Here is a 16616-nt window from a genome sequence, read left to right on the forward strand (position 1 = left end):
GTTTATCAACCTTATTCCAGCAAGGTTTTAAAGGTTTATCAACATAAATAATCATGGGTTCTATATTAAATTGCCAAAAGAAACACATTAACATGGTATTTTAATGCAATTGTATCCCACATCATTTACAAATTAGACATCTATGTAAGTAGAAAAAAAATCTGGATATTATAGCGTAATTTCTATGTAAATAGAGTACTTGATTCACCGACTAAACATTTGGAATCACTTAAACTCCCATCTTGCCCATATTTCTATTGTTCTATTGGTTCATGAGCCTTGGCAATGTCCTCGAGGTTGAATATGCTGTCGATCACTGGCCTCAGGGAGGAGGAAAGGGAGAAGGAGGGCAAGGCACCCTGGGGGAAGGCCTTCACCAGGTTTGCTTTGAACTGCAGGGGGAGAATGCAAAACGAGGATGAGTGCATTTACCTACAGTACTGCCCTATAGGTTTCAATGTATTCAGCTGGTATGGGTGAGTAGACTGTGGGTATACTGACTACCGAGTAAATCACCACCGAAACACGTACATGGGGTACACTCTCCCTGCATCCAAAATGGCACGCTAGGTTCATGCTACATATTTGTACAATTTTCCAGTCAGTGTACCTTCGTACATGAGTGAAAAGAACGATGGCCTCTCGGACATACTAGATCGTCATACAGCCACCTCACTTCCTTTCAGCAGGTTTTACTGGCAAAATGTAAATAAAACGTACGTGTACGGTTACCAAAACATAGGCTACTTGCAGTCTCACCTGGGGGCTGCGAGGCCACAGCAGGCTGGTCAGCGGCTGGCCTCTCTTTTAAAGGAGTTTTTCCAAGCAGATCCCCCCTCGACGCTCTTGCCTCCCATGGTGCCATAAAGCACCCCCCTGCCATCCACGGCCAGGCAGCTCAGGTTTTTCTCCCAAAAACTCCCACCAATGCAGTCGAGAATGACATCGGCTCCCCTTCCTGCAAAATGTTACCGCGGTTATGAGCGGTTTCGGATTGAATTTTACTATATAAGCGGCACCGCAGCCGTTCTTGACGGCACTAGCTCCGGCGTGTATGAGCACCACCCCTACCTCCCCCACCCGGGCTGTGGCACAAAGAGACACGATCATAGAATTTATTTCATAGAAAGGATAAAGCCGATGGAGAGGAACCATCTTTTTTTGGTGAGGCACTTATATACACTGAGATAGAACAAACACACACAGTTGAGACATGCAAACAGAATCTCAGCCCTTGGTTTGTACAGCACCCACCCCACAGCTCCGCCATCAAAAATAACAAACAAATATTTGCTGGAGAGAGTTCCAAGGGGGTTGCCCCCATGGGTGCCTGAATCAGATTGAATCACGTTCAGACACAGTGAAGCATTTGAATATGGATATCAGTGAGGAACACATCCCTGTAGGCAAAATCTATTGTATATATTTGAGGATCCCTTTTAATGATAAAATGAGTGGAGTTTCAAAAATGTGTAAATAAACTTTTTCTTTTTCTTTTAACGTTCTTGGTAAATGCAATGAGTAGCAGCGTTTTGACAGAGGAACGCATTCCAAAGTCAAATGAGTATGGTTTTCTGTGACTGAAAACAAAAACAAAAATAAAAAGTATACCACCTGCCGGGCACTACAGGCAAATGGGTGGTCAACTTCTTTAAAAAGGTCATATTTGTGTGCCTGTACTAATTTGAAGTATGTACCCGTATGCCTTTGGCACAACTATAATTATTATGCATTTATGGAGTATATATTAAATATAGAACAGTGGCTCTACCAATGAGATGCAGCAGCTGGAAGGCAGGGAGACAGGCCTCTGGGATCGCGACGGCCTGGCAGAGAGAGCTGAGGGGGAACTGCCATGACGGCCTCCTCTGGGACGGCAACATATTCTGCGTATCGTCCTCCACAGAGCAGGGCCAGCGGCCGCCATGGTACCTGCTGCCTCCAGGCCCAGGGTCTCACTCTCCCCTGTGGGAGCTGGGTACAGACGTCGCCTCTGTGGAAGTCAGAACGCATGTATCGGTCGAAGCAAGGTGTTTTCAGACTATTGTACTTGGTTCTGACTACTTTGTGAGCTCTATACAGCGTATGGATAATACTGTGTTCTCCGCGTTTATATTCAGTATAACACCTGAAATGTGTCAGCCCTGTTGAGGGCAGTGGCATGAACTTTTATGAGGACTTCTACATGTTTGGGCCGAGGTGTGGGTACAGTACACAGGCGCAACGTCTCTAGTCCCCCTGGAACATCAACACACACTGACGCCATCGCCTGGATTTTATACAGACATTGTAGGACAGATAATACACGAGGAAGACAAAATTTACAGATAATTTATGAACCATAACACACATTATTTACGAATGGGAGCAGCAGTGATTAGCATTTACCTTAAACTGACAAAAAGTGACAAAATCTGACCACCAACGAAAACCCACCATCATAAGTGGGGGGCTTAGTTATACACAATCCAGATGTTCTTCTATTGCACTGGGTGTAATGTGATATTGTGGTGCATTGGGAATTATGGCTATAATAAAATAAATCAATACATTTAATTCAATATAAATATATACGTGTGTGTGTGTGTATGTATATATATATATGTGTGTGTGTGTGTTTTGTCTCTTTCTATATTTTCCCACAAAATATATTAAAACATGCTAAATTAAAGATAATACTGTATAGTGTTCCTTCAGGGGCCACTAGGGGGTTGCGGATATCTGCATGGAAATAAAGGAGCGACTGTAAATACTGACTTTACACTTTTAAAAACACATAACACAACACCGCTGCTGCCTCCTCAAGTGTTTTGAATACATGATAGTTTGTGTGTAAATGCATTTTTTTTTTTTCCCATTTCCCATGCATCTGGGAAGGCTGGTGGGTGTAAATGCACAGTATTAACTAACCAGAGTTCACACAGCGGCTTGCAGCACTGTCTCCACTCCACTTTCCAACCCTGTTACAATAATGCAAATGTTTAGAAGTTGAGTTACAAAGAATGCAAAAAATAAAATAAAACAAGGGGCATGACGCACTGCCACAAAGCGCTGCTGTTGTGTTGAGCGCATTCACACTTTTCTGCATTTGATCCATAAAAGTTGCACGACTGCCTGCAGAAGTTCACACCGAATCCAAAAAGGTGCATGCAGCATGAGGAATAATGTTGGATAACACATACAGTACAAGGTACAACTCTCACAGGCTGCGATACTGGAAGCACATGTGTAATTATTAGGAAATAGGTGGAGGTGTGGAGCATAGTGGAGGCAGTCCCTCAATGTAGATCCTGTAACCAGTTGCATTCAAAGACACAAAGACCCACCACGACATGGAAAACCTCCTCTGGGGATCAGGCTTGAGGAGCACTTGGTTAAATATCCTTTGACTCAAGGAGCTCCTCACCTTTCCGAACCAATATAGGCCCCCAGCAGTTTGCTTCTATATTTTTAATGTTTTAATAAAGGCATTTTATTACATACTGTATGACATTCCCCAAAGATCACAACAGGATTTTCTTATGTGAAATACGCTTCATTACGCTGATTCCTATTTATGCAGTTTCTACTTAGGTATATATTTTTCTACATATTGTATATTGTTTATAGTGCTTAGCTTGATTGTTGCTCACCTTAGTTACGACGACTCTTTATTGACGCTCTCTATTTTCTGCTGTCACTTTTTGCTGCTGTAACTGTGCAAATTTCCCCGTGGAGGGACGGTTTATCTTGTCCTATCTTATCTTATCTTTCTGTCTTTCTTCGCACTCAGTTGCTGCTTTTTGTTTTTCCGAATTGCCAAAATCTTTTTGTGGATTTTTCTCTAGAAATGAAATGAACCTTGCAGGGAGTACGGCAATGAACCTTCTTTAATTCGGTATCTGAAAACTGTGTGTGTGTGTGTGTGTGTGTGTTGGGGGGATGGGGGCGACACTCACAATGCACAAAGTCGAGAGCACCGCTCAGACCAGATTGATAATTCCCACCGCACCACAATAGGATATTACATTACACCCAGCGCCATAGCAGCGAAGGCCTCAACTGCAAGCCTGGAGTAAACAGAGTGAAACCCAGGGGAAGCGGTGACAGATCAGGTGAGAAAACATCTCCACCGTCGTTATTTTTATTCTACTTGAAATGGGAATGAACACGAACGCGGTAGAACCGACTGAAGGGTCTTGACGAGGCTGATCCCCCTCGCGTCCACATCATGCGGTAGGAGCGACCGGACCAAAGGCGATGGACGGAAGACGCAGAGGCCCCGACGGAGAGGTGAGGCTGAAGAACCGTAAAGAGGACGTGGCTCACCAGCGGGAGCTAAACCTGCTGGACGCGCAGCACAGGTACGCGCTGAAGAAACTCCGGCAGAGGAAAGAGTCCCTGCTGGCCGAGCACAGGAGGATCCTCCTGCTGAAGGTGTGCGAGCCCAAGGCGACGGTCAACAGAAACATGGCGGAAATCGCAAAGCACAAAAAGGCCGGCGCCGACTCCAGGCGCTCGCGCACGTCCGACGGGGTGAGGCCGCACCCGGGCGAGCCCCCGGACCACCCCGACAGGGCGGAGGAGCCGGAGCCGGAGCCGAGGCGCTCCGGGTTGGCGCTGGCGAAGCCCGCCGGCTCCGAGCGCAGCCTGTCCATCCTGCAGCTAAGGAACATCGCCGCCATCGACTCCATATCTCAGCGGGAGAAGGCCGCCCGGGAGCAGAGCGCCAGGGAGGCGATGCTGAGGATCGAGTATTTCCAGAGGGAACTCCTACACCAGAGAGTAAGAGCTTTTATCGAGAAACTCGGCCGCTACACTGAGTCGGAATGACCGGACCTAATCACGCCCGGGTCCGTGGATCCTGGACTTCAAGGAGGCCACGGCCGCTCCGATTTAAATATGAAACATTTGGAGACCCGGAAAATGACTTAAACGATTGTATTTTACTATATACAGTACGTTTGTTTTTTTTAATATATACATATATAAACAACACCACTTGTTGCAGTCTTCTACATCAGATGAATTGCGTCCAAATAAATCACAGAATGATCCCATCGGACTTCATGGTGGTCAGGGCTTTGTGCACAGGAGTCTCCCGTAGCAGGGCGCGGGTCTTTTCCCACTCTGACCCACGAAGCTCCACGTCTGGGAAAGAGAAATGACAGAGAAGCCACGTGTCAATGCAGGCGTTTCCATATCAGTTAGAAGACTTTTTTTTTTTTTTTTTTATATAAACGTAGAGGTCACATGCAGGGTCCAACCTTCGGACTCGACTGTGACTCGCACGGGCAGGAGGCTGCTGTGGTCGCTGTACTCCAACTTGCACAAGACAGCAGCGCCGCCTGGGAACGCAGCGAGCATCAAAACGAGGAGTGAACACGGAACGTTGCTCTCCAGCACTTCCACGGACTTGTGGAGTTCCTGCAGGGAAGCGGTCGCACGGGGAGCGTGTGTTAAATCCCCATGAACACACGGCATCCCTCTGATCGCAGGCGTTTCAAGAAAATAGATCGGTGCGTTTTATTAGGAATGGGGGGGGGGGGGGCTCCGACATGATAAAACCCTTCATGCTGAGTACAGACTATTCATTCCAGGGTCCCTGCCGATACAGAGTACGGACTTGAATACTCAACATTTTATCTCAGGTGAAAGCGATTTCACTGATTTTGACGACCCTGTGTTTTCATATTTTTATTTCCAGTAATTGGTTTATTCAGGTTTTTGTTTAACCTAAATCAGGAGGTTTGTGCTATGTTTTGCTGCCTCGTCTACTGTATTTTATCATACAGACATATACTGTCCTTAGAAATGTACATATGTAATGGTTAATGTTCTGCGTATTTAGAAGGAATTACTGTTCCATCTTGAATCCACACCCAAAGTGTGTCCAAAAATGTATGCGTAGGCACTACGCAGCGAAAGACATGTACATGTTTTCCCTCCATTCTTATAAAATCCTACATTGTCGGAGGTTGGATTCGATCACATTTATTCTCCACACCTTCCCAGAACTTTTCAGACTTGCATGGCAGAAACCATGCACAGGACACCAACCAAGCCACTGTTATTTTATGTTGGGGGATGGGAACAGTGAAGCCACTACTTCGGCTATTTGGAGTTCCGAGTGTGTTTGGGGGGGGGGGGATGGAGACCGACCTCGGTACCTTGATGAGCTTCAGCTGCTGCTTGCGGCCGGCGAAGGCGTTGAGATGCTGGCTCAGCGTGTCCAGGAACGCCCTCAGGTGGGTTTGCAGGCTGCCCTGCTCAGCCAGCCTGTCCAGGGGGATGAACGGGGGGATGTCGTGGCGGCTGATCCTCAGCGTCGGCGCGAGGTCGATCTCCAGGTGGTACGTCTCCAGCAGGGCGCCTTCGTAAGCCGTCGCCACGGAGACGCAGACGCCTTTGCCTTGGTGGGTCTTGACGATGTCGTAGCCGCCTGGGGATATCGCCCCCGGGTAAAAAATAAGCAACAACAGAAAAAGAAGGAAGCAGAGCGAGGGAGGGAGAGAGAGAGAGAGAGAGAGACCACAGAGAGAAATCAAACTGAAATTCATTCGCAAGTTGCTGCATTCAATAACATGGTGATCTGTCATTATTTTGTTAATATGGGATATTGGATTTTTTTTTTCTTTTTTATGTTGACAGGTCATGTAAGTGTTAGACATCCAAGCTTTGCATTCAGGCTGGATGTTGAATACCACAATTGTACTATGATTTAACCCACACAAAGTAAGCATATATCTGAAAAAACAATAAACAAAACAATAAATAGATATTCACACACACACACACGTTTTCGTATGTACATACAGTACTGAGCAATTATATAAGATCAGATGATATCGGGATTGGTGGATGTATGGATGCACAAGTAGATGAATAGATTGGTGGATGTATGGATGCACAAGTGGATGGATGGGTGGATGTATGGATGAATGGATAAATAAATAGTAGTGTTACTGAAGACAAAGTGTTTTTTAGATCGTTAAATGCTGTCTGGCTGGTTAGCAGTCCGACAAACACACAGCGTGTGTTGAGCTGTACGTAAAGAATTCCCCCCCCCATTGTGAATGAATAAAACAGCAGTCGACGTTACCAATCAAGCGATATGCGTTCAGGAGGTCTTTCAGTTGAGTGTGTCTGGCCATCAGCTGCAAAAGTTGTGAATTGTTCGAACCGTCGTCCATTGCCTCCCCTTCACCGGTGGCGTCTGGATCTGTGGCGCTTGGATTTTGCCGAGACTGGAGGCGTGACAGGCAAAAGGCATTAAAATCACCATGGACAACTGAGTTGTGTACCAAAGGCAAGTAGAAGTAGCTTGTGTTATTATAATAATAATAATAGAAAATAATTAATAGTTCAACTTCACTATTATTTCATTGACAAGGCGTAAACACTTTCAGAGAATGCACCATAAAGACTTTTTTTTTTTTTTTTTTAATCATGGTTCATCTCTTCTCAGATTTTGTTCCAAGGGACTACGTCTCATCAAGTAGGATCCATGTGCTTATGCACTTAAAAACTGAGGCTCCCTGATATTAAAAGTGTTGAGAGCAATTGATTTACAGTATATGGTGCTTGGGTGGAGTCTCTTACGGCGTCGGCCTCCATCTCCGCCTGCAGCTGCTCTCTCTGGATGAGCAGAGCCTCCACCGTGGCCCTCAGCTCCTCCAGGCGACTCTGCTGCTGGGGAGGCTGCCGGGCGTCGGGCTGCCTCGCCCTCGCCTGCGTTTCCAGCGCACACAGGCGCCCCAAAACACCTGAGGACAGGAGATTTGCGTTGGACTGTGAGAGATAGACTACAACTCTGTGCGGCACGGTGGCGCAGTGCAGGTCCTGGGTTCGATTCCCGCCTGGGGCGCTGTTGGCACCGTGCTCCGGGCGGGTTATCTCCCAGTTAGGGGCCTTTCCGTGTGGAGTTTGCATGTTCTCCCCGTGCTCACATTGGTTTTCCTCCAGCTCACGTCAGTAAGGACCCCCCACCAAAAACATGCGCAACATCATCGTCTGACTAGCGATGGACACTCGTCACCAGGTCCCCCGGGCGCGTCCATGAATGCTGCCCACTGCTCCTGGCTGTGCCCCCGGAGGAAGGACAAGCCAGGATGGGTTAAACGCAGAGGCCTCATTTCACCGGCCACCATCAAGCATGTGCGTGTGTGTGTGCGTGTGCAAGCATGTTTCAAGATTCAAGATTCAAGATTTTTTTTTTTTTTATGTGACAAATAAAAATCTTGAATCTACAACACACGGCATGTGTTGTAGTGTGGTGTGTTGCGTGACGAATAAAGACTGTTTCTTCTTCTTCTTTCTTTCTTCAAAATAACCGTACGAAACGAACAAGAGGTCCGACTCGTTCTACTGACTCACAAGAACCGAATCTGAAAAAAAAGAGACGAACCTGATTTCAGTGAGAAGAACGATCCTACCACGGCCGAACTCACCTTTTGTTGGTTTCACCTCCATGTTTTCGGCTTCCACTCTTTGCGTTTCGTATCTATGTGTTGTCTATGTATTCATGGAATTTAGGTTGTTTTTTTTTTTTTTTTAGTCACTTTAATTATTACATTAAATGGCGCAGTGGAAAGCGACGAGGTCCAACCAGGAAGTGTTTCGAGCTTGGCGCCTCAACGTCACGGAGGACACGCCCCCTCTCCAAACCCGGAAGCGAAGTCAAAATACTAACGGCTGTCACATGGCGTCGCCCGAGCTTAACCAAACGATAAACGGATTATTTAATACTGCAAAACAAACCAACAAACCAACAAACCAACAAACAGAAAAACTCGAAAAGTAGTGATGTTTGTTTATTTTACAACTGTCTGGTGTTAAGTCACCAAAATAAGTTTGTACAGTGTCCTAAAAGCGCGCACGTTGCTCGGTATGGCTCGACGCCTGCCCGTCCCCGATCAGGTGCATCTGGTCCGAACAGGTTCCGTTTCTCTTTAACGCTTCGACGCCGCCGCCTCCTCGCTGGACGGAGCACGAATAACCCGGAGAAGCCGCCGCGTCTCCCCGGTGTCCTGGGGGCGGAACAGCGCCCCTCGAACGGCGTTGGGGCGTTTCGGGAGGAGCAAGCGGGGTAAAGTTGACACGGAGGTCGGTCGTCTGACCTCCACCGGGTCGCGCCAATAATATACTACCGCGGGGACCCCCCCACCCACCCCCACCGGTACAGATGACGATGCAGTGATGGTGCCCGTGTGAATAAAACCAAAGACACTCTGACGTCCGACGGGCAGAAGCTGATGACCCGGAGAGGGTTTGTACGCTCCCATAACCACAGTGATCACTTTCTGGCAGGGATCCGTTGATGAGTGTCATACTGAGCGACACTTACACCCTGCAATGCCTGCAGACCTCTGATCTGGCTGCTCTCCCGCCTCATATCTCCCTTTAAACGTGCGTTGCAGGGCCGCCTGGGTCTGCCGATGAGTGTGGTGCGGACAGACACGAAGCTCACCCTCGCCAGTGGCTGAAGCCGGAGGAGGAGCCCTGACCAGAATGGACCCCTCCGCCCAGAGGCGCTTCACGGCGGTGGACTATGCGATATTTGGCGTCCTGCTGGCCGGCTCGGTGTGCATCGGGGTGTACTACGCGCTGTCCGGGGGCCGCCAGCGCACCACACAGGAGTTCCTCCTGGCCGACAGGAGCATGCACTGTCTCCCCGTCTCCCTCTCACTCATCGCCTCCTTCCAGTCGGCCGTGACCATCATCGGCGTACCGGCGGAAGTGTACACCCACGGGACCCAGTATTGGTTCATCGGCTGCGCCTACGTCCTGGGCCTCCTCATTCCGGTCCACGTGTTCATTCCCGTGTTTTACCGGTTGCGCCTGTCCACTGCTTATGAGGTATGTCCACCCTGAACTGGTTGTTTTCATTGACTTGTGTGCAATATCCCGCACGAACCGCAGTCCACAGTATTCAAGTTGAGTTGATTTTGCAGTATCTTGAGCTACGCTTCAGCAAGGCAGTGCGCATCTGTGGGACAGTGACCTTCATCTTTCAGATGGCAAGTTCTTCACCAGTCACAACAAGGCAGTAAACGATAAGAGATGTCTAAATCCGACATTAAACCACGTCTTTATGTCGCACATGTTTGAATAACGCCATCGTGTGTGGTGGGTTCATCTATCTCTTTCAGGTTGTCTACATGGGAGTTTGTGTGTATACTCCTGCCTTTGCACTTAATAAAGGTACTCAAAGTGTATGTGCTGTAGTTCCGTTTAGTAGGCTTCATTAGACAAATGGTTTTGTTCAATATTTTCTGTTTATAAAATTTTACCTGTTACTTTCTATTAGTAACTGGATTCGAACTATGGGGAACCGTGTTGGCCACAGGACTCGCATGCACAGTGTATACAACAATGGTAAAGTATTTCAGAATGATTTTGCATGTTCAATTTAATAGTTAATAGTTGCACCATGACTTTAGCATGGATACATCCTAAAGGAGATATCTTTCCAAAATGTGCTTTTGCTTTCTCTCGGTAGGGTGGGCTGAAGGCGGTCATCTGGACAGATGTCTTCCAGACCGTGGTGATGTTCGCAGGGCAGTTGGCCGTCATCGTAGTTGGAATTCACCAGACCGGTGGGGTGTCTGAGGTCTGGAGCAAAGTCTGGCAAGGGAATCGCATCTCTGGCCTTGAGTATGTTTGCATGTCATGCACGAGAGAGTGGAAAACATTTTGAAAAGCTTTTGCCTTGGCCCCGTTGATGCTTATTCAGCCAAAAACAGTATATTCTCACTTCAACTGCATACTTTCCACCACGGTAGCCATGCATATTGAATCCACTTATTAATAATGGTAACTGTAGAAGGGCTCATCATGTCTTGTTATTTAAATAATTGGGGAAAAATAAAGGACTACTACCTCTAACCCCATTTGGACGTGGACAACTGTATCTGATTATAATGTGCCAAGATAAGTTTAAGACGGATTGACACCAAATGGAGTGATCGATTTTGCAGTCATGTCCCAAATCCCAAGTCCAGTTCAATCTTTCTTGAAATGGAATTTGACAAAGAGGGTGAGCGTATCCCTTCATAGGACGTGCAGTTATTCCTCTTTAAGTACTTTATAGTGCATTATAGTGTTCCACTCAGATATTTTGGAAAAATAGTAGGTGTGTCTCTGTTAGAAGGCTCATGAGCCTCCAGGCTTTGGGGCAATATTGCTCTTTATATTCGCTATGTTAGACTTGTATATAACGGTTCCATGCTGATGAGATGCAGCTCATTGAAGTTATTTATCTCAAGTACACAGACTAAAAGTGTCAATGATCGCTCACGGCACTACTCATTACTCAATTCACAGATTTCTCGACACTAAAGTATGGTGGAATTAGTAATGGATTTTGGTCATGGAAATGCCAAATGAGTTTCCCCTTGCATTTCGAGTTGCAACCCTTTCATTGGCTCCTCTTCCTTGCAGCTTGAACCCAGATCCCACGGAGAGACACACGTTCTGGACGCTGGGCGTGGGTGGGGTGTTCCTCATGCTCTCTCTGTACGGCGTCAACCAGGCCCAGGTCCAGAGGTACCTCAGTGCTCGCACAGAAAAAGCTGCGGTCAGGTACGTCCAGTGTGTAAATGTAGTGTAGTAAGTCTCAATGTCTCAATGAGCCTAATGTAAATCAGAATGTTGAGTGGTCACTACGTCTCCACACCAATGTCAACAGGTTGAAATCAAGTATATTTATTTAATAATCAGGTGAAACTGTAATGTTGTTTTCTGATGAGCTGATTGACTTAATAAATGTTAAGTGAATCATAGTTGTTATTGTTAGATAAATAAAGGAAGATACTGCTTCAGGTAAAATTGCACTTCACCAATTCGGGGGGGAGGTGCAATTTACAATTTAAGTTGCAAAGGTTTTAATTTTTATTATTATGCGTCGTCATGCTCCTTTTCAACAAGTTAATATATGGTCTCTGAGGTCCCCAAAACATGTTTTTTGATTTTTCTTTTGCTGAAAATACCACTCAGATTATGCATTTGACACAAATACAGAAAGAAACACAGCAAATACTTACATTTCCATCGTCTGCAGATTTGTCACGGACAGTTGTTATTAATTCCTTTTTTTTTTTTTTTTTTTTTTTTTTTAAATAAGATTTGTGCTGGTCTCTGCAGCCAACCATAGAGCACTTCCCGTGCTTAGCGCTTAGCTTCGATGCTAGCGGGTCCGGTCGCACTCCAAATCTAAACGGCTCATTTCACCACATGTTTTATGAAATAGACAGCTCACAGATAATTAGTGAGTGCACAAGCGCTGATAAAGTGAGTTTTGCACAACAGGTCCTCTTTAAGACTGGATTTTTGTTTTGCAGGTCCTGCTACATGGTGTTTCCCTGCCTTCAGGTGGCTCTGGCGCTGAGCTGTGTGATGGGCCTGGTCATGTTTGCACGATATTGTGGCGAGAACCACTCTGATAAGCTCGGCGGTACCTCAGGGGACGCAGTGAGTTTCACTGTTTTTTGTTTTTACTTGGCGTCATTTTGCAGATGTTTATATCCAAAGCGGTTTGGATATAATAAGTCAAAACAAATATTTTTGCTTTGCTTTACTGTGATTTATAGGATTTGTCTTTTTGTTGTTGTATGTTTAAAAAGGTCCAGTAAGCCACCATGTGGAAGAGCTGGAGTTTAGTGTTTGACACATATCGGGTCTATTTTCTTGCGTTAAATCGTTTGGGGTACTTGAAGTTTGTTTTTGGTGCCTCTTGGTAGTTGTGGGCGGAGGGATGACAAAAATCACTTTGTGAAATTCTGTTCATTACAAAATTCATTACATTTTTGGCATGTCAACAAAGTGGGCCTCCGTGTGCTCATGTAGCATTGGCTGTGTCGTTTTGCTTCGCTGTAACTGTCAACACTTCACCCAGCGTACTCTACTGTATTTTATAATTAAATTAACACCAAGAAAAGCTTAAACGATGGTAACATACAGAACACCAATTAAATTAATTTAACCCCACGTATAAACTTCCTGCTTCTCCCGTTTCCATGTTCCCTGGGCTAAAGCTTATGTCCCTTTGTTTTTTTACTAGATGGTGTTGTACTTTGTGATGGATATGCTGCAGGGATTACCTGGGTTGCCTGGGCTTTTCGTTGCCTGTTTATTTAGTGCAGCTCTCAGGTATTGTTAAATTTTCTGGGCGGATGAATTAAAAAAAACACATTCAAGGTCTATCATTTCATTAGACTCAATTAAAAACAAGCAAATCACATTGGATCCTGTGCGTGACATCGATTCTGCATTGACCTGTCATTTGCATGACCCCGCCCCCAGACAGAGCGCCTGGGAATCCAGGCAGTTCTGGGGAGGGGGGCTCTGTCATTCAGTCAGATGGACAATAAAGTTAGGGTTCTGAAAAATATGTCGAACACGCATCGAAGGCAAAACAAAACTGAATACTGCATTCATAGTCATTTTTATTTTCATAATCTTGATTGATATGTGTTTTTGACTTTGAGGTTATATGAAATTGACCAAACCTTGGAGCTTTCGTAGGCTTTCATGCTTCTGCCCGTACATTATAAAACCACATGTAGATGATGGATAGTACTATTCTACTTTATTGTATTTACAGGATTGCGTTGTTGGTTTGTGATCTCGTTGCAGCTCCATCTCCTCAGCCTTTAATTCCCTGGCCACGGTAACGATGGAGGACCTCATTAAACCTCAGTTCCCTGCGATGACAGAAGCAAGAGCAACCCTTCTGTCCAAAGTCCTAGGTCCGATGGCTTCAACCTCTCGTTTGACTCCTTTTTAAATGAACCTGTGTGCCGTCATTTGAATAAAATAAATATTTGATGTCTGCTTGCGGTAGATTAGAAGGTGTAAAGAGAAGCACAATGTTTTGTTTAAACACCGTTTCCCAAACAGCGGTGTTCTATGGCCTGGTGTGTCTGGTTATGGCGTACGTCACCCATTTAATGGACGACTCAGTTTTACAGGTAAACACGTCAAACGGACCCTGGTGTTTAATGAAGTCATACCCCCGAGCCCCTGGAAAAATGAACAAATATGGTATTTTGTATGTTTTATCTCTAGGTTGCTCTGAAAATATTTGGGATGATGGGTGGACCGCTTCTTGGCCTGTTTTGCCTGGGGATGTTCTTCCCTTGGGCTAATTCCGTTGTAAGTTTAAATAACCTTTCGTTCCCTTAAAGCAGTGGTTCTGAAACATTTTGAGTGGACCCGCGGGCACACACACAAATAAAATCCATAGAATTACCGCGTCCACGCCCACTCCCACTCCCAAACCTTGACCTTTTCTTTCTTTTAAGTTTTATTTGTGTGTGTGGGTGTGTGTTGTCGTTTCAATGGGTTTTTATTTCTAGAGAATGTTTCGCTGGCTGTGATTGTGATATGCGGTGGCTTGATTCTGCCAACAAAATGTTCTTATTGTAAGTCGCTTTTGACAAAAGCGTAATGTAATGTAATTGGCACTTATTGTGTGTTTTTAACAGTGTTAAATCTTAAGAAATGAGATTGGTTTAAATCGTAATCATTTTTGGTTTGCGACGGCTCTGTATCCTGAGCCCAGAAGGACCGTCCTCTTTAACATGTTTGTTTTGTGTGTGCGGTTCCGTCCCAGGGAGCCATGGCAGGTTTGGCAGCGGGCCTGGTCATGTCGTTCTGGGTCGGCATCGGGAGCATTGTGACCCGCGGCGCTGGCTCCGGGCCCCTGGCTCCCAATTGCACGGCCCCGCTGCTCCCCGGGAACACGACCACTGTGACCGCTATGGTTTTCGGCAACGCCACGCTTGTCACTCTGAAGTACGGGAGCCACTATGGTCTTTTTGTTTCCCCCTCTCTTTATCTCTTTATCATTATAAAATGTCCGTTGTCTCTTTACATGTTTTTTTTGTTGTTCCTTTTTTTTTTTTTTTTTTTTTTTTTTAGGCCCACGGGTTTGAGGAGGTTCTACTCCGTGTCCTACATGTGGTACAGCGGGCTGAACTGTATCACCGTGCTGTTGGTCGGGCTGTTTGTTAGTTTTCTAACAGGTAACGGCATCAATTCCTGGTAGATGAACGATTTAACTCTATAATGTACTGAATCAAACAGTGTGGTTCGATTTAACTGTTTTTATTTGTCATTTTAAGGCCCAATGAAACAAAGGGACGTGACACCAGGGACAATGTACCCTCTGTTTGAAAACCTTCAACAGAAATTGTGCCGTAGGGAGCATCCAGGGCACAGAGTAAGTATAAAAACAACAACGACAACGACTCACATCAGAAGGAGTTTCTCAACGTTTCACAAATGGCAAGTCACATCGTCGTGTCCTTGTCGTCACATAGTGTTATGGCGGGACATGTTTGGACACGATATGAACGGTCTATGACCTTCCTGTCAGGGAAACAATAGCGTTCACATTGTGGAATTCAGATAAATGCGGTTGTTTCCCTTTTCCTCATGTGCAGAGTTTTCAAAGTGGTGGAAACGCAGAACAAATCAGGCGCCTGCTGCTTGTGTTGAATGCTGAATACTGTTTTACTGGATGTTTACTCCGTAATGGATACACTCAACTGGAGGAAATTCTGCCTCTACCGAAAGTGAAGGGGTCTTACAAAATGCTCTTAAAGTTAAAAATAAACCAAAATGTCCCCCTTCCTCACAGCACCTCCCTGTGCGTCTACCCCACTGTGCAGAGTGGGTGGGGGAGGGAGGGCGCCTCAAACCCCATCACCCGTAGTCAACATGAGTGATCGGTATCAGATGTCTTTAAATCGAGGTTTCCAAAGTTCTCACCTGTGTATGAGATGTTCAAGATGTGCGTGTGTTCCTGTCTGACTTTCCCTCCACGACTTGTCGTGGCGCAGGCTCGCGCTCAGGAAGAGGCGCCCGAGCATCCCAAGGAAGGGAACGGAGTGCTGACTCCTCTGGAGGAAACCAGCTCTGACACGCCTTCTCTGCAGTACGACACCACCCTCTAACATCTCACATTGGACATTTTTTTATTTTATTTTTTCCTGTAAGAGTTCTCTAAAGGCTAAGTATATATATTTTGGGATGCAGAGTCGCCCCGAGCGGTGACCTCCGCCCGCCCTTGGAAACAGGAGGTGTTGCCGTGTAAAAAACTTGAGCAAAAAACTCCACACAAATACACCTCGAGCTAAAAACAACAACAAAAGAAAACAACTACAAACTTGTATCCAGGAGACATCCCGTCAACTAAAGGCAGCGCATGTATTTCTACTGATTATTGAGGTTGCTATCGTTTAGAAATTGCACTTAAACCTGAAACCTGCTGCAGCAGAAAGGCCAAAGTGGAATTCATTAAGTGTTGAACTTTTTTATTTATTTCACTGGCACAGGGTTTCATTTTGACATCCAACCGTATATTATTATAACACTGCTGGTTGTTTTGCCATGATTATTATTTTTTTTAATACTTTAAAAATTGTGAATGCTGTATGACTGCTGTCCGCTCCTCACAAGCAGACGTGTGCCGTGTTGCGTTTTTAAACACAGCCTTATGCGCAGGTGGAATTATACCTTTTTATTCCCATTATGTAACTGAACCGGGTCGTTCAGTGTTGGCTGCTCTTAATGTCGCGTGGTTTTTTGTCCCTCGTCGCATTGGGTTTCACTTTGCATTTATGGGCCGTGTT

The 16616-nt window shown here is 45.7% G+C and overlaps 3 protein-coding genes across 5 annotated transcripts; 1 reads left to right on the top strand and 2 right to left on the bottom strand.

The window, feature by feature from the left end:
• Positions 1-229: 229 nt before the first annotated feature.
• tp53i3 (tumor protein p53 inducible protein 3) lies at positions 230-2266 on the bottom strand (the record flags this gene model as incomplete). The annotated part of the gene is given in 10 exon segments (XM_080012716.1): positions 230-260; positions 262-392; positions 760-807; positions 809-835; positions 837-958; positions 1020-1085; positions 1772-1830; positions 1832-1918; positions 1920-1993; positions 2129-2266. Coding segments are annotated over 10 exon segments (783 nt in total).
• A 2704-nt stretch (positions 2267-4970) lies between these two features.
• On the bottom strand, positions 4971-8631 carry cenpo (centromere protein O). Of its 3 annotated transcripts, none has more exons than XM_080011745.1 (6): positions 8430-8631; positions 7582-7745; positions 7082-7226; positions 6150-6421; positions 5247-5406; positions 4971-5130 (listed from the first exon to the last, which is right to left on the bottom strand). In XM_080011745.1, exons 1-6 carry the CDS (start codon positions 8449-8451, stop codon positions 5024-5026), a joined length of 870 nt encoding a protein of 289 aa, XP_079867871.1. In that variant the 5' UTR covers positions 8452-8631; the 3' UTR covers positions 4971-5023. The 3 variants fall into 3 exon arrangements, 2 of the variants coding, with proteins under 2 accessions (XP_079867871.1, XP_079867870.1); XM_080011744.1 differs by having other exon boundaries at positions 7552-7745; XR_013844444.1 differs by having other exon boundaries at positions 4992-5130; positions 6142-6421; positions 7552-7745.
• A 101-nt stretch (positions 8632-8732) lies between these two features.
• On the top strand, positions 8733-16616 carry slc5a6b (solute carrier family 5 member 6). Its single transcript, XM_080011743.1, has 16 exons — positions 8733-9247; positions 9399-9837; positions 9933-9998; positions 10131-10182; positions 10289-10356; positions 10481-10635; positions 11422-11562; positions 12321-12450; positions 13040-13128; positions 13615-13727; positions 13879-13949; positions 14047-14133; positions 14594-14775; positions 14902-15005; positions 15105-15202; positions 15825-16616. Exons 2-16 carry the CDS (start codon positions 9490-9492, stop codon positions 15936-15938), a joined length of 1818 nt encoding a protein of 605 aa, XP_079867869.1. The 5' UTR covers positions 8733-9247; positions 9399-9489; the 3' UTR covers positions 15939-16616.

This window comes from Zeus faber (genome assembly GCF_960531495.2).
Source record: "Zeus faber genome assembly, chromosome: 13".
Taxonomy (NCBI): domain Eukaryota; kingdom Metazoa; phylum Chordata; class Actinopteri; order Zeiformes; family Zeidae; genus Zeus; species Zeus faber.